The sequence below is a fragment of the Bufo bufo genome, chromosome 1, assembly GCF_905171765.1.
Source record: "Bufo bufo chromosome 1, aBufBuf1.1, whole genome shotgun sequence".
NCBI classification, from domain to species: Eukaryota; Metazoa; Chordata; class Amphibia; order Anura; family Bufonidae; genus Bufo; species Bufo bufo.
The window spans coordinates 805620249-805643081 of NC_053389.1; the positions used below are offsets into that span (position 1 = coordinate 805620249).

Consider the following 22833-nt stretch of genomic DNA (forward strand, 5'->3'; position numbering starts at 1 on the left):
GGCACTCTCTGGCAGATGTATAGGGGCACTCTCTGGCAGATGTATATGGGCACTCTCTTGCAGACCCTGTGTATGGGGGCACTCTCTGGCTATTGATGTAGTGGCACTCACTGACAATAACTACGTTTCTAGACCCACAGCCTCAGATTCTCAGTTCCCGTCACCCGTGCGACCCTTCTTATAAAACATAAGTCCTGGCTTCTGCTGAGCTTGCACATTTTGGATCACTTAGACGCATCCTGCTGTGTTGTGCTCTTGGCTTGTAGACAAGACGTCTTTTGAGCACCCCCCAAACCTCAAGTATTTCAGCAAGGTTCCAGATTCTCTACCTCAGTATTTCTCAATGTTATATTTAGCTCCTGAGTCCTGTCTGTAACAGAACCGGGTTTACCGCAGGATCCTATGACAATCCCATATGTATGGGCTCAGTCCAACAGTCCCCGGCCTCTTGTACGGGTGAATTTTTACCTGCTTGCTTCTCTGGGAGAGGAGCATTGTCCAGTGTGCATTGCAGCTACTTACCTCCTCCACTTTTTGGAAAAAGTTCAGCGAAGGAAGAGCCTGCATTCTCTATGATACAAGTGTTTTCCTGGTTCACTGCCTACAGGGGGCAGTATTAAGGCACTCTGTGGTGTAATAGAGATCGGTTGTCCAAGACAAGAAACACATAGCCAATTTTTTTCCAAAAAGACTAGTCAAGGGGCACTCAGATTAAGTAAAGTATGGGCCCTCTCATGATCAAACATGTGCATTTATTCAATGAGGTTCTCCAATAGTTTCCAGTTTTCCATAAAACATATAAATCATAAAAAATATCTGAATCCACTACAAATATCTATAAATATGTTTTTTTAAATTATAAGAAAAATATAACTAGAAAATGTTCTCTGAAGAAAAGCCCTTATGAGTGGATCCAGCTGGTTGGAGGAGGCTCCTATTCTCTGGAGGCCAGTCTCATTCATTGAAGAGTATTGAAAGTCTCGTATGGTGGCTAGCAGTCTCTCTGGGATATAATGCATCTCAAGTATTGAGTATCCATCAATGTCTTTTGGTTGCCCATAGAGGCCTTGGTAAATCACCTGATACATGGAACTACAGATGTGTCCTTCCTTACCTGTCCTCTTGGCTGAACATATCCCGAGATGTATGGCACGTGGTGGCCAGCTTTGAAAACTCATAATGCAAGCATTTTTTGTTTCCTTTTCAGTGTGGGTCATCTCAAGGCGCTCGTGACATCTTGAGCCAATAGAAACGGTAAGGAAGGACAAACCAATGGAAGTTGCTCCATCAGAAAAGTCAAATTCTTATACTCTCATCACAAAAAAATGGGCTACACGACTTTTAAATGTGAGCTACAAAAAAAAAAGTTTCTTCTGTTTTTTTCCCAGTATTATTTTTCATCTTGATTGAACAAAATATCTACGTGGTTATAGACAACAAAGAAACCCTTTAGTGATATTTTATACCATTCCAGTTGTGTCCTCTATAGAATATTTAAAAAAGGAGTTTTTTTGGGGGGAGGGGAAGGTGGGGGGTAACCTATGACTGCAAGGTCTGACTACACAAGGTTTGTTTGTAGTCTGTAACCATGGAGACACATTCTTTTAAAGTTGCTTTATTTTGCTTGTTGTGGACACATGGGGGGCAATGGAAAGTTGGTTGCTATTTTAATAAATAATGAGCCAACGTTGTGGATTCCCACTGCATGCGTTTTCTGCCGAGTACTGTAGGGCAAATAAAGCATTGCACGGTGCCCGTTGAAATCAGTGGTCCATCCAAGTAATAAACCAGTTCCTCAAAAAAGCAGAGCTTCATTTCAAAGCCTCAAGTAGAGAGAAGACTCAAGTGTGTGGCACCTTCGTCTTCAAACCAAACCTTCAATAACTTGGGTGGATGCCATGTTGATTTTGGAGGAATAGATGAAGCTTGAAAGATTTGGGGACTCGGTTTCAAAGAGTTGGGACAAGAATGGTTATTGTCTTCCTAAATGTATATTCATAATGGTGTTTTTGGCTGTGTCTTGGTCAATATTACATTGATGCTGTACTGAAGACAACCCTTTACTGGTCCCGAATATTAGGATAATTCAATATGGCCCCAAATGGGTAAACCACATCTAGTGGTTCATGTGTAATGATGGGGGACTTAAAGGTGACCATACACATTAGACTTCAAGTTAATGAAAATGCATGATTTCAGCCATAAGGTGGAATTTAACACCAAATGATCATTTTAGTCGACCAATGATCAACTCCCATCATCTGGAAAGAATGTTTTTTTCTTAAAAGAACATTCTCGTTTTTCTCCAATGTCAATGGACATGTATGGCCAGTTTGAACCACTGTAATGGCCAATATGGACTAAAATGTGTGTGGTTACTCCAGTGCAACCATCGTTTATCAGATGATCATTCATTCAATGGTTCTTCAACCATCAACCTTCTTCTATTTGATGTGTATGGCCACAATAACAATGATGTAGCCTAAAGTTTCTGGGCCCAGATCCACCATAACAATGATGTAGCCTAAAGTTTCTGGGCCCAGATACAAAATATTTACGGAAGCCTACCCAGTCTTTGTCTTCTCCAAGAACATGGGCTTGGTGAGACTATAGTTGTCCGTTTTTCGCCTGGGGTCATTGAACATGTACAGTAATGGTCAGTTTGAACCACTGTAATGGCCAATATGGACTAAAATGTTTGTGTTTACACCATCAAAACAATCGTTCATCATATGATCCTTCATTTAGTGGTTGTCCAACTATTAACCTACTTCTGTCTAGTGTGTATGGTTGCCATAACAGTGGTGTAGTCTAAATCTTCTTGGTCCACATACAAAATAATTACCGGAACCTCCCCAATCTTTGTCTTCTACGGCAACTTGGCCTTGGTGTTACTTCAACTGGTCCTTTATCCTCTCCACTTTTACAGAGCATCTTTTTCCCAGATCAATTAAACACCCTATTAATTGTGACAGTCTCAGTGCTGTATAACTAATAGGGTAGCATTACAGGCAGTGTACTACCTAAATTCAAGATATATTGGTCCCAGGCCAAAATTTCATGATCCATGTTATTAATGTCTATGATGTTGGATTGTTCAATTTTTTGCTGAAGATTCACATTCACTCGAAGGCAGTTGTTAGGGTTCCTTCTCATATTTAAGATGTTCTTAGATAGTTGATTGCCAATTCCCATCAGACTCTTAATGTTTCAGAGGTAGCGCTGAGTCAGTTGGGGCAGTATTAAAGAATCAGTACCGTAGTGATGATTAACAGCATATTGATTGCACTATGTAGCTAGACTTTTAGCATGTCCTACAATATCTAGTCTTAAGGCTGGAGAAGGCATGCCGGAAGTGCAGGGGCTATAAAGTGCTTGTTGAGTCTAATGGTGTAGTGTTAACAGCAAGAACATAGTTCCCATATATTATTCAGGCACATTAGGTTAAAGCAATAACATCTTCAACTTTGTGCATTAAAAACTTGCTAAGAACACGAATCACTAGTGATCTTCTCATCTACCTACAGCCCGTGCCGGAGTGACTGCTAGGACTGAGCCAATAGAAGCCCTCACTGGAAACTGGCGAGCATCTAAGAGATCTTTGTACTGAAGCTCTGGAGTTACCATTCGAACACAACGATTCCGAATCTCGGGAGGAAGATCTTTTCGAACAGCCCAACCTAAGATCTTTTCCTGCCCGAATTGGAAGGGCTTAATGGCCTCTTCTTTAATTTGTTCTGCAACTACAGGTTCTGAACCCTCAAGACAAAGTTTAGCCAAATGTTGTCTCCTTTCCTTCAACTTTCTGACCTCATTGTCCATCTTTACCTTTCCAAAGTGTTCCACTTTATCCCAGAACGTGCGGTTAAAGTAAGAGTAGAGGTTCCAGTCTAAAGCATTCCATGCCCTCAGTTTCTCAATGTCTCCATGATCCAATGTTCTTGAGGTCCCACGGCTGTTCATTTTGAAGGTCACTACATCATCAAGGTCCCAACACAACTCCTCTTTCAGAAGAATCATTGATTCATCAAAGTGCTCAGCTAAAAGAACCAAGTGAAACGTGTCCTTTACTGCCCGGATTCCAGCTTTTGCATACATTTCCGTAAATGGAGCATCAGAGTTAAATCCAAGATCAAACCATAATGGGTTACGGGCATAGTGGTTGGATCTTTCACCTTGTCGATAGTAATGTGACGGGTGATTAATAAAGGCTTTGAAGTTTTGTGCCTTCTTAAATGCCGACGACACAGCACGATAATAAGAAAATGATGACTCGGCCATGGTGGCTGGGTCCCGAAGAATGGTAAAGTAGAAAGAGTCTGAAGGCATCACTTTCCGAACCTGTGAAATAAATGAACATAATGTTATGCAAAATCTGGAAAATCAGGGGATAACTAGAAATTGATGGGCCCCATCGCAAACATTAAATTCAAATCCATGTGAAAATGTAAAGGAAGCTGCTGTGTCCCAGAGATACAGTGTACATTAATACGCCCTCAGTGGTCAGAGTCCAAAATTCAATTTGACTCCAGATCAAACACTAAAATTAATTGAGACCCTGGACGCAAAGTCCCAAAAATGAATTCAAAAACCTACATTTACTTACCAACCATTGCTCTCAGGTTCTTTTCACCTCTGGCCACCACCAACCAAAGAGGCCGGACATGAAGAGGACTCATCAGTGATAAGAGGTAAGGGATGCTGGACGTTATCTACTGGATTAATTCCAATAGATAATAACTGTTGCCGGGCCCTAGATACACCTCTGTGGAGAATGTAAGCTTTGGTAGACACATGACTAACTACAAAGGTATTCTTAATTTATTACTTCCTTTTATTCACAAGTTATTACTTAGCGTGTAGGAATGTATGAAGGGTTGGATTATTTAGGTTCAAATAGCCTAAGGCTAATAGATTCCCGTTTCTGGTCAGATTTAAAACGTAACATTTATTTAATTTTATTAAGACTAGTATAGAACGAGAAGAAAGAAAACAGAAAGTGTTACTGGACTCTGCGGCTAGGGATATTAATTGCTTGGCCAATAGACACGACCTCCCTATATGTATCTATCCGTCTCAGGGGATTGATTGTTTTTCAGCTCTCAGCTTTTTGACTATTTGTCCTGCAAGCTGAGATCTTTAAATCTGTATCCCTATATATTACAATCGGAGGAGCGTCATTGTCTATTGTTGTTTGCCTCTAATATTTGCACCCTGACGCTTGTGTACCGCGCGCTGAGTGTCTGCAGCGCACTAAGACGCGGTCACTGAGTCACAGCCTCACTTAGCCTAAAACCTAGATTGCAGCTCCCCCGACATGTTTCGTCTTCAGGGGAAATGGAGCTACTATCATGTGACAGTAATGCGAACTGGCCAATAAACCTCAGTCAACGTTGATTCGTCAGACTTGCGTGTCACCAATGTCTTTAAAGTATATGCGCATGCGCAAGAACTTTTAACTTTGTATCAGCATATTGACTGCTTCTGCACATGTACTATAAACCGAATCTCTCCATCTGCACTTGCCTACCAGTTCATCTCCGAGAGTCTAAGTGGGGGCGCATGCGCTATATCTTAGAAGACTAATTCATAGAGGAAGTACCACAGCGCATGAGTTCCGACTCAGTCTCCAGCCCGAACATCAAAGTAAGGGCGCATGCGCAAGAACTTAGAAAGAGGTAATTTTGAGACATTTTTACAGCATTTGTCCTCTAAACTTTCTCTGCCCTTCATAAATATTTCTCTTCCTGCGCATGTCTCATATCCCAATTTTTTTTATATAGGAGATAGGTATATGCACTTCTACACAATATATATCTGCACGATATATCTCAGTATATCCACTGGTGTGATTTCAATTCTACTGTAGTGTTCATTAGTTTCACAGTGATCAGTCTACAGGTGGATAATTGGTCCATTTTTTATTATTTTTTATGTTCTATGACTAGAGGTGACTGTGGTTGGATATTGGTCTTTTTCTTCCTTCTGCATTTTTATTTTTCCTATATTGTATTAATATTATAATGTAACATTCTAGGTTTTCTTCTGTGATTTATGTATGCCTTTTATTTCGAGATAAATGCCGTGAAGGAAAAACCTTCATTCATTCCATATGGACTCATAGTGCCCAATCTATGGATCCAGCGAGCCTCGCTTTGTAAGAGTTTCTTGTCTAGGTTGCCCCCTCTTGGTCCCATGGATATTTTTTCAATGCCCCAGAAGCGTAAAACGGAGCTCTTGTTTCCATGTACAGTACAGACCAAAAGTTTGGACACACCTTCTCATTCAAAGAGTTTTCTTTATTTTCATGACTATGAAGGCATCAAAACTATGAATTAACACATGTGAAATTATATACATAACAAACAAGTGTGAAACAACTGATAATATGTCATATTCTAGGTTCTTCAAAGTAGCCACCTTTTGCTTTGATTACTGCTTTGCACACTCTTGGCATTCTCTTGATGAGCTTCAAGAGGTAGTCCCCTGAAATGGTCTTCCAACAGTCTTGAAGGAGTTCCCAGAGATGCTTAGCACTTGTTGGCCCTTTTGCCTTCACTCTGTGGTCCAGCTCACCCCAAACCATCTCGATTGGGTTCAGGTCCGGTGACTGTGGAGGCCAGGTCATCTGGCGCAGCACCCCATCACTCTCCTTCATGGTCAAATAGCCCTTACTTTCAAAGTTTTCCCAATTTTTCGGCTGACTGACTGACCTTCATTTCTTAAAGTAATGATGGCCACTCGTTTTTCTTTACATAGCTGCTTTTTTCTTGCCATAATACAAATTCTAACAGTCTATTCAGTAGGACTATCAGCTGTGTATCCACCTGACTTCTCCTCAACGCCACTGATGGTCCCAACCCCATTTATAAGGCGAGAAATCCCACTTATTAAACCTGACAGGGCACACCTGTGAAGTGAAAACCATTTCAGGGGACTACCTCTTGAAGCTCATCAAGAGAATGCCAAGAGTGTGCAAAGCAGTAATCAAAGCAAAAGGTGGCTACTTTGAAGAACTTATGACATATTTTCAGTTGTTTCACACTTGTTTGTTATGTATATAATTCCACATGTGCTAATTCATAGTTTTGATGCCTTCATAGTCATGAAAATAAAGAAAACTCTTTGAATGAGAAGGTGTGTCCAAACTTTTGGTCTGTACTGTATATATTTGATATGCCTGGCTATGGGGGTATCTTTATTAGTTTCAATTGTGCTCAGGTGGCCTGAGATACGGCGTCTCAATTCTTGTACAGTTTTCCCTACATATAATTTGGGACATGGACAGGATGCTATGTATATCACTCCCTGCGTTCTGCAAGTAATAAGTTGTCTAATTTCATATTCTTTTTTATCCCCAGGGTTGATGAACTTCTTTATACGGTGAATATACTTTCAGAAGGAACAGTCTCCACAGGGTGATGAGCCCTGGTACCTCTCCAGTGCGAGTTCCCTCCTCCGCTAGATGACTATGAACCAATTGGTCCTTTAAATTTGGGCCTCTCCTGTATGTTACAGATGGATTTGAGGTAAGTACCATACCTAGGTCTCTATCAGATTGTATTATATGCCAATATTTCCTGAGGATACTATATATCTCTCTGTTATATCCATCATATGTCCCTATGCATCTGATGACTTCACCGTTTTTTGGTGCTGTTACCTTTAGTAGATCTTCTCTGTCCACCCTTTTAGCTCTATTGTATGCATTTTTTAGGGATCTAGTTGGATAGCCTCTCTTCCTAAATCTTTGGAACAGTTGTTCACTTTCTTTACCAAAAAAGCCCTTATCAGAGCAGTTGCGGTGTGCCCTCAGGTACTGGCCTGTCGGAATTCCCCGACGGATGCCAGCTATTCCAATGCAAATAGCTGTTTGTTGCAGTAGGTTTTCTATAGACCTCTGTGACCAAATGTCCATCTTCTGCTTTCTTTATTTTTAGATCAAGGAACACAATCTCCTTATCCTGAATTTTGTAAGTATACTTCATTCCTATATTGTTGTTATTCAGTGTCTGAGTAAATTCGTGAAATAGTGAATATAGTCGTCGATATATCTGCCCCAAAATATAATGTGGCAGACATATGTCGACATTCTCTCCGTGAAAACGTGATTATTTTCCCACCACCCTAAAAATAAATTTGCGTACGTTGGGGCACATGACGTCCCCATCGCGGTCCCATTGATTTGTTTATAAAATTGTCCCTGAAAGATAAAAAAAATTGAGCTCCAAAACAAACTTAAGTGAGGACAAAACAAACTCATTGTGCCTTCTAAAATTTTGACTCCTTGTGTTAAGATAATATTCGGCCGCGTGTATTCCTAGTGGGTGCTGGATGTTGCTGTAGAGCGATTCTACATTTAAACTTGCTAGAATGGTGTCAGGTGTCAACGTGATATCAGTTATTTTAAGGAGGAGGTCTTTTGTGTCCCTAATGTATGAGGGCAGAGTGGTTACAAGGGGTCTTAGTATTTGATCGACATACTCTCTGATGGCCTGCGTTAGATTATCATTACCCGAGACTATAGGTCTCCCTGGGATAGGTTTCTTGTTCTTATGTACCTTTGGTAAGGCATAAAAGGTAGAGATTGTAGGACTTTTATTATATAGGTACTGGTATTCATCTTTTGTTATTATGTTGTCTTGGCGTGCTTCAAGAAGAAGATTTTTCAGTTCATTCAGATATTCCTTTGTGGGGTCATTAGGTAGGGCCTTATATGTTTTTTTATCTCTCAAAAGTCTCAGCACCATATCAACATAGTCTCCTTTATCTTGGATAACTATGTTGCCCCCTTTATCACTTGGTTTTATTATGATGTTCTCATTATTTTTTTGTGTTTCTAGGGCTTCAAGTTCTTGGATACTTAAATTGGATTCTATATGATCCTTCCTCATTTTTAGTGATTTTATGTCCTGTGTTACTAGCTGGACAAAGGTCTGTATCTCCTGAAATTGTGTAAAAGATGGAGTGAGTCTCGATTTAGGTTTTAAAGTCGAGAAGGGAGGATCAGGAATAATCTGGTACCCTTCGCTCTCTTTCAACAGTTCTTCCAATGTCTCTACACATCTTCTTTCATTTTCAAAGGTTCTACATACATCATATTCCTCTTGTTTGTGTATTTTGTGTAGAGCTAATTTTCGTGCGAAGAGATTTATATCCTTGATCCATAAGAACTTGTCACATTGTGGGACCGGTGAGAAGGTAAGACCCCTACTCAAGAGGGTTTTTTTGTGAAACCGTTATTATATGTGTGGACAGATTTATAATTTGTTTATCATCCAAATCTTCATTAGATGTTGTCACAGCTATTTGCTGTAGCCCCATCTCTCCCGGTCCCTCCGTTGGACCCCTGCTTGTCCTAAAAAAAGAGGGTCAAAGGAGGTAGTCTTTTCTCCCAAGCCCATGTTTGTCTGAGTTAGATGCGTCTGAATTAGGGGTTGTGTTGTAGAAGGCTGATACATTGTGAGATTCTGGCCCGTATTCCCCCCTTGAGATGAACCAAATGAGAAAGGTTGTGTGGATAAGGATGGATAGGATACAGTGGGATTCATATTTATATTCGCCGCTGTAATATTCGAATCTGGGGTGGCTTGTTTTCCTGATGTTCCTCCAGGGCATATCTGAAGAGATTCACGTCTCTCTAGGGAGGATTTGTTTGTAGGGTACTGTCTCTTTTTGGTTTTGCGTTTTATACCATTTATCCGATTTCCCTGTGCGGTGGAACTATGAACTGAACCTTCTGTGCCCGAGGTCTCTGTTTCAGAGTTTTCTATGTATCCTCGCTATGGGTTCCTATTATTACCCCTATTCCTCCAGATATAGACTCTATCACTTTCGAAATTAGCACGGTCCCTCATATATTTTCTGTGTTTTCTTTCCTTCATTTCGTTTTGTAATACGTCTATATTTTTCTTTATTTTTTGTTTAAGGTCAGGAAATTCTGGATGTTGACTGAAATCTTGTATTTCTTTGATCTCCTTGTCTAACTGTTGATCCACTGAGCACTCTGTTAATAGGCCTTCCCAGCCCTTAGTACATTGTGTATCCTCCAAATGTGCATTTGGTCTCAGAGGAATACGTAGCCCTCTATATACCATCCTTTGTTGGATATATGTCTCAAGGCTGGCTATTTCCCACCACGATCGTATGTGTTGACTATATGTTTCGTTCAAATTTCTAAAAGCAACATTTATGTCCGTCTGACCCAAAGGTATATGGGTGTTAGAAAATACTTGACTTGCCTCAATCGGTGAGGTTCTCCAAATTCAGTTTTTGTTTAAGAAAACCTGCCATACCAGGTCATCTGAGGTGTTTCGTGATTTTGTTCTTAATACACTAGAAACTCAGAAGCTCACTGTCAATACTATTAGACATGTTTAGTCTTTTGGCCTTTATACAGTGAAGAGAAATAGGGGTCTAGGTTAGGGGAAGGTTAACCTCCAGTTAGCAATTTGTTTCAGGGACCCTTTGGACCCGGGAGATAAATATTTAGGTTCAAATAGCCTAAGGCTAATAGATTCCCGTTTCTGGTCAGATTTAAAACGTAACATTTATTTCATTTTATTAAGACTAGTATAGAACGAGAAGAAAGAAAACAGAAATTGGTTCAAAATGAATGTGCTACTGGACTCTGCGGCTAGGGATATTAATTTCTTGGCCAATAGACACGACCTCCCTATATGTATCTATCCGTCTCAGGGGATTGATTGTTTTTCAGCTCTCAGCTTTTAGACCATTTGTCCTGCAAGCTGAGATCTTTTAAAGGGTTGGATTATCACCTTGTGAGGAAGGGGCATATTCTTAACTTGTGTTACAATTAGATTTCAGTGGCTTGACTTGGAGATAGTATTGGTTTGAAAATCAGGAAAATATGTCAATTTGGAAATGGGATTTTACAATGATAAGTTAATTTCTGGAATACAATATGTCTTCCCGTTTTATGGTGTAGGTGGACCACCAATTAGTAAATCTCTAAAGAACTTAGAGTATAAGCAAATCTATACTTGCACCAGTCTGCCGCACTAAAGCCAATAGGATAATACTGAAATTGCCTGGGATGTGATAAAGTCACGGATGAGGTTTCGCCTTGCTTACACAAGTCCGATTCAGGAAGTGAATTGTAAAATTAGAGGTTGTACAGATGGGAGAAGTAAGATTATTTACTGATGGGGTTGTAGAATCGTTCAGTCTTCTCTTGGTACCGCCTGATACGGAGGACAAAGTAAGGAATGAACACATACGTAGGGGGTGGCTGAAGATCAAACACTAAGTAATACTTGTAAGGCCAGTCAGCGGCTGGTGAAGCCAATATAGTTAATATTGAGCAAACAGGAATTCCTTTCAGAAAAGGTTTTCTATGAGTTCTTCCAATGGAATCAGTACAATAATATAACACACTGGATATGGCACATTTCTTATGGCCAGGAAGTCATCCACCTCCACCGATTCTTGAGTTTTCAAAGCATTTGTAAAGTTTATAATTTCCCGTTAGTGGTGGCAGAGTTAATGTCAGCCGATAGAGTACAAGTCAAGCCGTCTGCACCCCAATCCTTCCCCATCCATCCTGAGGACAGGGGATGTCATCAGCAGCCTTGCCAATATCCAGTGAGTCCACAGTTGTGTTCTACTTCTAACACATGCGCAGTGTTGTCCTCGTTTGAGCTGTGCATGTGTCATAAGCTGGTACAACATCAGGAGAGAATTCTAGAGAGATTACAGCAGAGTGGGATTTGTTGATGATGATCCCTTTACTCATGGACATTAGTCAAGACTAATGCGGAGGGTTTTGGATGCCGACAGCCCGTGTCTCCACCTCTTTGACTGCAAACATCTAATTTTCATACGTTGTAAGCAGACATTATACTTAATGAGGAGGTTGTCCCATCTTACCGTTACTAAGGCGAGATGGGACGGTGGCCAGGAAACAGCTTGCTGTGCTCCAATGGGAGCTACTGAACCAGCAGAGCACCGGCCTGCTCCATTGTTTCTTGTCCACCTAGTGGTTTGTATCTTGCCTTGGTAACGCTGAGATGGGACAACCCCTTAAATTTTTGGCAAAATCAGCCAGCTGCTTCGAATTCAAAGGAAACATCTAGAAACTAGAGAAGAACGGTCAGGTAGTGGTGGTAGATTAAGGGGTAAGGACAGGTGGTGGCAAATTGGGGGGTAAGGTCAGGTGGTGGTGGTGGACTTGGAGAGGGGGGGTCATGCGTCTGACAGGTTCCCTTTAAATAGATCATGACTTACTAAAATCAACACATTTTTTGTGCTAATTTTGCATTCAGAAACCTAGCAATTGCAGTGCATTTCTCAAAATTCGATTGTGGTCAGAATTGCCCGAATTCTGGTCCAAATTAATTAGAATTTACAAATTTTAGAATCAATCCGCGCATCTTTGCCTGTAGTGCCTGTACGCTTCACCTAAAGGTAGGTTTCTGAGTAAGGGTTAAAATGTAAGCATTGCCCTCTAGATGAATAGACTTAGGTGTTACCTCGGGATAATTAAAGCGCATATGATGGCACATGATGTCGTAGTGTGGCCGGGAGGAGGCATTGTATCCTTTCACTCGAAGAGATTGGAAAGTATTTGGGTAATTGAATTGATACTTGAAAGGCAGAGCGAAGGCTAAGCGGTTTCGGTCACCATAACGATGCAGAAGGTTCAGTATGGTGCTCCCAGCCGTCTTGTGCGTCTTCAAGAACATGATATGCTGTTTTGGCTTGCACGTCCGGGAGAAAGCCTCAGGCTCCGAAGTTACAAATTGTGGTGGAGATATATGGTCGGACCTGAGGATACGGAAAAAGTGCTTTAAATGACAGTATAGTTTACCAACCAGAAGATCTCGTGACAGAAACAGAAATATTTGCCCAGGATTATCACTCTGCAGGATATCAGGTCTTCAGGGTCTAATGAAGATCTACCTTTAGCTTTAGATGGGGTCTGGTGCAGTGTAATGTTGTAGAAGACTGAGGGTGGTCCCAGATGGGGAAAGGTCCAGGTATATTGTCCCCCTTTGGAGTAATCCCACTATAAATAGCACATATTAGGGTTATACCAAGTGAGAGACTCATTATAATATTATTTGGGGATGTTCAGTGTAGATTTTATTACTTGTACTGATCCTGAGTTACATCCTGTATTATATTCCAGAGCTGCACTCACTATTCTGCTGGTGCAGTCACTGTGTAAATACATTATGTATCCTGTACTGATCCTGAGTTACATCCTGTATTATACTCCAGAGCTGCATTCACTATTCTGCTGGTAGAGTCACAGTGTACATACATTACATTACTTATCCTGTACTGATCCTGAGTTACGTCCTGTATTATACCCTAGAGCTGCACTCACTATTCTGCTGGTGCAGTCACTGTGTACATACATTACATTACTTATCCTGTACTGATCCTGAGTTACGTCCTGTATTATACTCCAGAGCTGCACTCACTATTCTGCTGGTGCAGTCACTGTGTACATACATTACATCACTTCTCCTCTACTGATCCTGAGTTACATCCTGTATTATACTCCAGAGCTGCACTCACTATTCTGCTGGTGCAGTCACTGTGTACATACATACATTACTTATCCTGTACTGATCCTGTGTTACATACTTTATTATACTCCAGAGCTGCACTCACTATTCTGCTGGTGCAGTCACTGTGTACATACATTACTTATCCTCTACTGATCCTGAGTTACATCCTGTATTATACTCCAGAGCTGCACTCACTATTCTGCTGGTGGAGTCACTGTGTACGTACATTACTTATCCTGTACTGATCCTGTGTTACATCCTGTATTATACTCCAGAGCTGTACTCACTATTCTGCTGGTGCAGTCACTGTGTACATACATACATTACTTATGCTGTACTGATCCTGTGTTACATACTTTATTATACTCCAGAGCTGCACTCACTATTCTGCTGGTGCAGTCACTGTGTACATACATTACTTATCCTGTACTGATCCTGTGTTACATCCTGTATTATACTCCAGAGCTGCACTCACTATTCTGCTGGTGGAGTCACTGTGTACGTACATTACTTATCCTGTACTGATCCTGTGTTACATCCTGTATTATACTCCAGAGCTGTACTCACTATTCTGCTGGTGCAGTCACTGTGTACATACATACATTACTTATCCTGTACTGATCCTGTGTTACATACTTTATTATACTCCAGAGCTGCACTCACTATTCTGCTGGTGCAGTCACTGTGTACATACATTACTTATCCTGTACTGATCCTGTGTTACATCCTGCATTATACTCCAGAGCTGCACTCACTATCCTGCTGGTGGAGTCACTGTGTACATACATTACTTATCCTGTACTGATCCTGTGTTACATACTTTATTATACTCCAGAGCTGCACTCACTATTCTGCTGGTGCAGTCACTGTGTACATACATTACATTACTTATCCTGTACTGATTCTGAGTTGCATCCTGCATTATACTCCAGAGCTGCACTCACTATTCTGCTAGTGGAGTCAGATATATCCCTGTATAACTCTGCTTTTCCAGTTGGAAGACTTCTATGTGGGTAAGCATTCTGGCCCATGTCTAATCAGAGTTGAGTTTATCGATAGTGGCTGTCACAAGCAGTGTCATCTACTAGTGGATAGTGGCAGTCTCGTCCAGTCACATCCACTTATCGATATGGCTGTCTCATTCAGTCCATCCACCAATTGATATCGGCAGTCTCGTTCACACCTCCAGTCACTAACAGCGGCAGTCTCATCCACTTGTCAAAAGCGGCAGTCTTGTCCAGTTTTATCTACTAGTTGATATTGTCAGTCTCATCCAGTCACATCCACTCTTGATCAGTGGTAGTCTCATCCAGTTTCATCTAGTAGTTGATTGTGGCAGTCTCATCCAGTCCCTTTGACTTGTCAGTAGTGGCAGTCTTGTCCAGTGTCATCTACTAATTGATATTCGCAGTCTCGTCCAGTCACCTCCACTCACCAACAGTGGCAGTCTCATCAACTTGACAATACTGGCAGTCTTGTCCAGTCTCATCTACTAGCTGATATTGGCAGTTTCGTCACACCCACTCTCAAATAGTGTCTGTCTCATCACGACTCATCTACTAATTGATATTGGCAGTCTTATTAAGGCTCATCCACCAGTTAATAGTAGTAATCTTGCCCAGTCTCATTCACCTGTTAATAGAGGTGGTCTCATCCACTAGTTGTCCTTGGCTGTCTCATCGTCTCATCCACTGATCAACAGAGGCAGTCTTGTCTAGTTTAAATGATGTCTGGTTTCTTAACTTCCCTGCCTCCTGTGCCTTCCCTTCCTCCTGTGCCTTCCCTGCCTCCTGTGTCTTCCCTTCCTCCTGTGCCTTCCCTGCCTCCTGTGCCTTCCCTTCCTCCTGTGCCTTCCCTGCCTCCTGTGTCTTCCCTTCCTCCTGTGCCTTCCCTTCCTCCTGTGCCTTCCCTTCCTCCTGTGCCTTCCCTTCCTCCCGTGTCTTCCCTTCCTCCTGTGCCTTCCCTGTCGCCTGTGTCTTCCCTTCCTCCTGTGTCTTCCCTTCCTCCCATGTCTTCCCTGTTGCCTGTGCCTTCCCTATCACCTGTGCCTTCCCTTCCTCCTGTGCCTTCCCTGCCTCCTGTGTCTTCCCTGCCTTCTGTGCCTTCCCTGCCTTCTGTGCCTTCCCTTCCTCCTGTGCCTTCCCTGCCTCCTGTGTCTTCCCTGCCTTCTGTGCCTTCCCTGCCTTCTGTGCCTTCCTTTCCTCCTGTGTCTTCCCTTCCTCCTGTGCCTTTCCTTCCTCCTGTGTCTTCCCTGCCTTCTGTGCCTTCCTTTCCTCCTGTGTCTTCCCTTCCTCCTGTGCCTTCCCTGTCGCCTGTGTCTTCCCTTCCTCCTGTGTCTTCCCTTCCTCCCATGTCTTCCCTGTTGCCTGTGTCTTCCCTGCCTCCTGTGCCTTCCCTATCACCTGTGCCTTCCCTGCCTCCTGTGTCTTCCCTGCCTCCTGTGTCTTCCCTGCCTCCTGTGTCTTCCCTGCCTTCTGTGCCTTCCCTGCCTTCTGTGCCTTCCCTTCCTCCTGTGCCTTCCCTGCCTCCTGTGTCTTCCCTGCCTTCTGTGCCTTCCCTGCCTTCTGGGCCTTCCCTTCCTCCTGTGTCTTCCCTGCCTTCTGTGCCTTTCCTTCCTCCTGTGTCTTCCCTGCCTTCTGTGCCTTCCTTTCCTCCTGTGTCTTCCCTTCCTCCTGTGTCTTCCCTTCCTCCCATGCCTTCCCTTCCTCCTGTGCCTTCCCTGCCTCCTGTGTCTTCCCTGCCTTCTGTGCCTTCCCTTCCTCCTGTGTCTTCCCTGCCTTCTGTGCCTTCCTTTCCTCCTGTGTCTTCCCTTCCTCCTGTGTCTTCCCTTCCTCCCGTGTCTTCCCTTCCTCCTGTGCCTTCCCTGTCGCCTGTGTCTTCCCTTCCTCCTGTGTCTTCCCTTCCTCCCATGTCTTCCCTGTCGCCTGTGTCTTCCCTGCCTCCTGTGCCTTCCCTGCCTTCTGTGCCTTCCCTTCCTCCTGTGTCTTCCCTGCCTTCTGTGCCTTCCTTTCCTCCTGTGTCTTCCCTTCCTCCTGTGCCTTCCCTTCCTCCTGTGCCTTCCCTGCCTCCTGTGTCTTCCCTGCCTTCTGTGCCTTCCCTTCCTCCTGTGTCTTCCCTGCCTTCTGTGCCTTCCTTTCCTCCTGTGTCTTCCCTTCCTCCTGTGTCTTCCCTTCCTCCTGTGTCTTCCCTTCCTCCCGTGTCTTCCCTTCCTCCTGTGTCTTCCCTTCCTCCTGTGCCTTCCCTGTCGACTGTGTCTTCCCTTCCTCCCATGTCTTCCCTGTCCCTGTGTCTTCCCTGCCTCCTGTGCCTTCCCTGTCACCTGTGCCTTCCCTTCCTCCTTTGTCCTCCCTGCCTTCTGTGTCTTCCCTGCCTCCTGTGTTTTCTCTGCTTTATTTGTCTTTCCGACCTCCTATGTCTGCTATGAGAAAATCTCCAGATATAGTGTAGGGGGAGGGGCTGAAATGTTGGATTGTTGCAGAATTCGGCTATTTCTCAGGCAGATATAAAAATGATTACAGGTGTGCCACGGTTTCATTGTCCACCATCCAGACACAGGTGGCCCGTTTATTACACTCCTGTCTCTGCCTGAACCATTTCCAGGTGCTTAGCAGAAGGAAATTTGGTATCACGTCGCCCATTACATGTTCTACCATTGACAGCCGTTTGCAGTGGTGTCGTGAACAAGAAACCTGGACTGCTATGGACTTCAGTGATGAATCCAGGTTCTGTCTGGAGTTCCAGTATGGAGGCCTCGTGGTGAGCGCTTCAGTCCTGCCTTTGCTGTAGAGAGACACACTGCCCCAACAGCTGGTGTGATGATCCTGGAGCCATCATATATGACAGTCAGTCACCTCTGATACGAGGAACACTAACAGTCGCATCTCATCTTGTATCCAGGCTAGAGGCCGTATCTCATCTTGTTTCCAGGCTAGAGGCGTATCTCATCTTGTTTCCAGGCTAGAGGCCGTATCTCATCTTGTTTCCAGGCTACAGGCCGTATCTCATGTTGTATTCAGGCTAAAGGGCCTTATCTCATCTTGTATCCAGGCTAAAGGGCAAGAAATCTCATCTTGTATCTCATCTTGTATCCAGGCTAGCCTTGTATCCAGGCTAGAGGCTGTATCTCATCTTGTATCCAGGCTAGAGGCTGTATCTCATCTTGTATCCAGGCTAGAGGCCGTAACTCATCGTGTATCCAAGCTAGAGGCCGTATCTCATCTTGTATCCAGGCTAGAGGCTGCATCTCATCTTGTATCCAGGCTAGAGGCCGTAGCTCATCTTGTATCCAAGCTAGAGGCCGCATCTCATCTTGTATCCAGGCTAGAGGCCGCATCTCATCTTGTATCCAGGCTAGAGGCCGCATCTCATCTTGTATCCAGGTTAGAGGCCGTATCTCATCTTGTTTCCAGGCTAGAGGCCGTATCTCATCTTGTATTCAGGCTACAGGCCGTATCTCATCTTGTATCCAGGCTGGAGGCCGTATCTTATTTTGTATCCAGGCTAGAGGCCGTATCTCATCTTGTATTCAGGCTACAGGCCGTATCTCATCTTGTATCCAGGCTAAAGGGCCGTATCTCATCTTGTATCGAGGCTAAAGGGCCGTATCTCATCTTGTATCGAGGCTAGAGGCTGTATCTCATCTTGTATCCAGGCTAGAGGCTGTATCTTATCTTGTATCCAGGCTAGAGGCCGCATCTCATCTTGTATCCAGGCTAGCCTTGTATCCAGGCTAGAGGCTGTATCTCATCTTGTATCCAGGCTAGAGGCTGTATCTCATCTTGTATCCAGGCTAGAGGCCGTAACTCATCGTGTATCCAGGCTAGAGGCCGTATCTCATCTTGTATCCAGGCTAGAGGCTGCATCTCATCTTGTATCCAGGCTAGAGGCTGCATCTCATCTTCTATCCAGGCTAGAGGCCGTAGCTCATCTTGTATCCAAGCTAGAGGCCGCATCTCATCTTGTATCCAGGCTAGAGGCCGCATCTCATCTTGTATCCAGGCTAGAGGCTGCATCTCATCTTGTATCCAGGCTAGAGGCCGTAGCTCATCTTGTATCCAAGCTAGAGGCCGCATCTCATCTTGTATCCAGGCTAGAGGCCGCATCTCATCTTGTATCCAGGTTAGAGGCCGTATCTCATCTTGTTTCCAGGCTAGAGGCCGTATCTCATCTTGTATTCAGGCTACAGGCCGTATCTCATCTTGTATCCAGGCTGGAGGCCGTATCTTATCTTGTATCCAGGCTAGAGGCCGTATCTCATCTTGTATTCAGGCTACAGGCCGTATCTCATCTTGTATCCAGGCTAAAGGGCCGTATCTCATCTTGTATCGAGGCTAAAGGGCCGTATCTCATCTTGTATCCAGGCTAGCCTTGTATCCAGGCTAGAGGCTGTATCTCATCTTGTATCCAGGCTAGAGGCTGTATCTTATCTTGTATCCAGGCTAGAGGCCGTATCTCATCTTGTATCTAGGCTAGCCTTGTATCCAGGCTAGAGGCTGTATCTCATCTTGTATCCAGGCTAGAGGCCGTAACTCATCGTGTATCCAGGCTAGAGGCCGTATCTCATCTTGTATCCAGGCTAGAGGCCGCATCTCATCTTGTATCCAGGCTAGAGGCCGTAGCTCATCTTGTATCCAAGCTAAAGGCCGTATCTCATCTTGTTTCCAGGCTAGAGGCCGTATCTCATCTTGTTTCCAGGCTAGAGGCCGTATCTCATCTTGTATCCAGGCTAAAGGGCCTTATCTCATCTTGTATCCAGGCTAGAGGCTGTATCTCATCTTGTATCCAGGCTAAAGGGCCTTATCTCATCTTGTATCGAGGCTAGAGGCCGTATCAGATCTTGTACTCAGGCTAAAAGACCATATCTCATCTTGTATCCAGGCTAGAGGCTGTATCTCAACTTGTATCCAGGCTAGAGGCCGTATCTCATCTTGTATCCAGGCTAAAGGGCCGTATCTCATCTTGTATCCAGGCTAGCCTTGTATCCAGGCTAGAGGCTGTATCTCATCTTGTATCCAGGCTAGAGGCTGTATCTCATCTTGTATCCAGGCTAGAGGCCGTAACTCATCGTGTATCCAGGCTAGAGGCCGTATCTCATCTTGTATCCAGGCTAGAGGCCGCATCTCATCTTGTATCCAGGCTGGAGGCCGTATCTCATCTTGTATCCAGGCTAGAGGCCGTATCTCATCTTGTTTCCAGGCTACAGGCCGTATCTCATGTTGTATTCAGGCTAAAGGGCCTTATCTCATCTTGTATCCAGGCTAAAGGGCAAGAAATCTCATCTTGTATCTCATCTTGTATCCAGGCTAGCCTTGTATCCAGGCTAGAGGCTGTATCTCATCTTGTATCCAGGCTAGAGGCTGTATCTCATCTTGTATCCAGGCTAGAGGCCGTAACTCATCGTGTATCCAAGCTAGAGGCCGTATCTCATCTTGTATCCAGGCTAGAGGCTGCATCTCATCTTGTATCCAGGCTAGAGGCCGTAGCTCATCTTGTATCCAAGCTAGAGGCCGCATCTCATCTTGTATCCAGGCTAGAGGCCGCATCTCATCTTGTATCCAGGCTAGAGGCCGCATCTCATCTTGTATCCAGGTTAGAGGCCGTATCTCATCTTGTTTCCAGGCTAGAGGCCGTATCTCATCTTGTATTCAGGCTACAGGCCGTATCTCATCTTGTATCCAGGCTGGAGGCCGTATCTTATTTTGTATCCAGGCTAGAGGCCGTATCTCATCTTGTATTCAGGCTACAGGCCGTATCTCATCTTGTATCCAGGCTAAAGGGCCGTATCTCATCTTGTATCGAGGCTAAAGGGCCGTATCTCATCTTGTATCGAGGCTAGAGGCTGTATCTCATCTTGTATCCAGGCTAGAGGCTGTATCTTATCTTGTATCCAGGCTAGAGGCCGCATCTCATCTTGTATCCAGGCTAGCCTTGTATCCAGGCTAGAGGCTGTATCTCATCTTGTATCCAGGCTAGAGGCCGCATCTCATCTTGTATCCAGGCTAGAGGCCGTAGCTCATCTTGTATCCAAGCTAAAGGCCGTATCTCATCTTGTTTCCAGGCTAGAGGCCGTATCTCATCTTGTTTCCAGGCTAGAGGCCGTATCTCATCTTGTATCCAGGCTAAAGGGCCTTATCTCATCTTGTATCCAGGCTAGAGGCTGTATCTCATCTTGTATCCAGGCTAAAGGGCCTTATCTCATCTTGTATCGAGGCTAGAGGCCGTATCAGATCTTGTACTCAGGCTAAAAGACCATATCTCATCTTGTATCCAGGCTAGAGGCTGTATCTCAACTTGTATCCAGGCTAGAGGCCGTATCTCATCTTGTATCCAGGCTAAAGGGCCGTATCTCATCTTGTATCCAGGCTAGCCTTGTATCCAGGCTAGAGGCTGTATCTCATCTTGTATCCAGGCTAGAGGCTGTATCTCATCTTGTATCCAGGCTAGAGGCCGTAACTCATCGTGTATCCAGGCTAGAGGCCGTATCTCATCTTGTATCCAGGCTAGAGGCCGCATCTCATCTTGTATCCAGGCTGGAGGCCGTATCTCATCTTGTATCCAGGCTAGAGGCCGTAGCTCATCTTGTATCCAAGCTAGAGGCCGCATCTCATCTTGTATCCAGGCTAGAGGCCGCATCTCATCTTGTATCCAGGTTAGAGGCCGTATCTCATCTTGTTTCCAGGCTAGAGGCCGTATCTCATCTTGTATTCAGGCTACAGGCCGTATCTCATCTTGTATCCAGGCTAAAGGGCCGTATATCATCTTGTATCCAGGCTTGAGGCTGTATCTCATCTTGTATCCAGGCTAGAGGCCGTATCTCATCTTGTATCCAGGCTAGCCTTGTATCCAGGCTAGAGGCTGTATCTCATCTTGTATCCAGGCTAGAGGCTGTATCTCATCTTGTATCCAGGCTAGAGGCCGTAACTCATCGTGTATCCAGGCTAGAGGCCGCATCTCATCTTGTATCCAGGCTGGAGGCCGTATCTCATCTTGTATCCAGGCTAGAGGCCGTAGCTCATGTTGTATCCAAGCTAGAGGCCGCATCTCATCTTGTATCCAGGCTAGAGGCCGCATCTCATCTTGTATCCAGGTTAGAGGCCGTATCTCATCTTGTTTCCAGGCTAGAGGCCGTATCTCATCTTGTATTCAGGCTACAGGCCGTATCTCATCTTGTATGCAGGCTAAAGGGCCGTATCTCATCTTGTATCGAGGCTAAAGGGCCGTATCTCATCTTGTATCCAGGCTAAAGGACCATATCTCATCTTTTATCCAGGCTAAAGGGCCGTATCTCATCTTGTATCCAGGCTAAAGGGCCTTATCTCATCTTGTATCCAGGCTAGAGGCTGTATCTCATCTTGTATCCAGGCTAGAGGCTGTATCTCATCTTGTATCCAGGCTAAAGGGCCGTATCTCATCTTGTATCCAGGCTAGAGGCCGTAACTCATCGTGTATCCAGACTAGAGGCCGTATCTCATCTTGTATCCAGGCTAGAGGCCGTATCTCATCTTGTATCCAGGCTAGAGGCCGTAGCTCATCTTGTATCCAAGCTAGAGGCCGCATCTCATCTTGTATCCAGGCTAGAGGCCGCATCTCATCTTGTATCCAGGTTAGAGGCCGTATCTCATCTTGTTTCCAGGCTAGAGGCCGTATCTCATCTTGTATTCAGGCTACAGGCCGTATCTCATCTTGTATCCAGGCTAAAGGGCCGTATCTCATCTTGTATCGAGGCTAAAGGGCCGTATCTCATCTTGTATCCAGGCTAAAGGACCATATCTCATCTTTTATCCAGGCTAAAGGGCCGTATCTCATCTTGTATCCAGGCTAGAGGCTGTATCTCATCTTGTATCCAGGCTAGAGGCTGTATCTCATCTTGTATCCAGGCTAAAGGGCCGTATCTCATCTTGTATCCAGGCTAGAGCCCGTAACTCATCGTGTATCCAGGCTAGAGGCCGTATCTCATCTTGTATCCCGGCTAGAGGCCGTATCTCATCTTGTATCCAGGCTAGAGGCCGTATCTTATCTTGTATCCAGGCTGGAGGCCGTATCTTATCTTGTATCCAGGCTAGAGGGCATATCTCATCTTGTATCCAGGCTAGAGGGCATATCTCATCTTGTATCCAGGCTAGAGGCCATATCTTATCTTGTATCCAGACTAGAGGCCATATCTCATCTTGTATCCAGACTAGAGGCCATATCTCATCTTGTATCCAGGCTAGAGGCCATATCTTATCTTGTATCCAGGCTAGAGGCCGTATCTCATCTTGTATCCAGACTAGAGGCCGTATCTCATCTTGTATCC

The 22833-nt window shown here is 44.3% G+C and overlaps 1 protein-coding gene across 2 annotated transcripts in view; it reads right to left on the reverse strand.

Moving 5' to 3' along the window:
- Window positions 1-3115: 3115 nt before the first annotated feature.
- GAL3ST4 (galactose-3-O-sulfotransferase 4) overlaps window positions 3116-22833 on the reverse strand; it is a 57339-nt gene continuing 37621 nt past the window's right edge. For both annotated transcript variants that reach the window (XM_040415162.1, XM_040415161.1), the window contains 2 exons: window positions 12492-12786; window positions 3116-4341 (listed from right to left, as the gene is read on the reverse strand). In XM_040415162.1, coding sequence (XP_040271096.1) covers window positions 3514-4341; window positions 12492-12786 — 1123 coding nt within the window. In that variant the 3' untranslated portion in view covers window positions 3116-3513. The remainder of the gene's footprint in view (window positions 4342-12491; window positions 12787-22833) is intronic.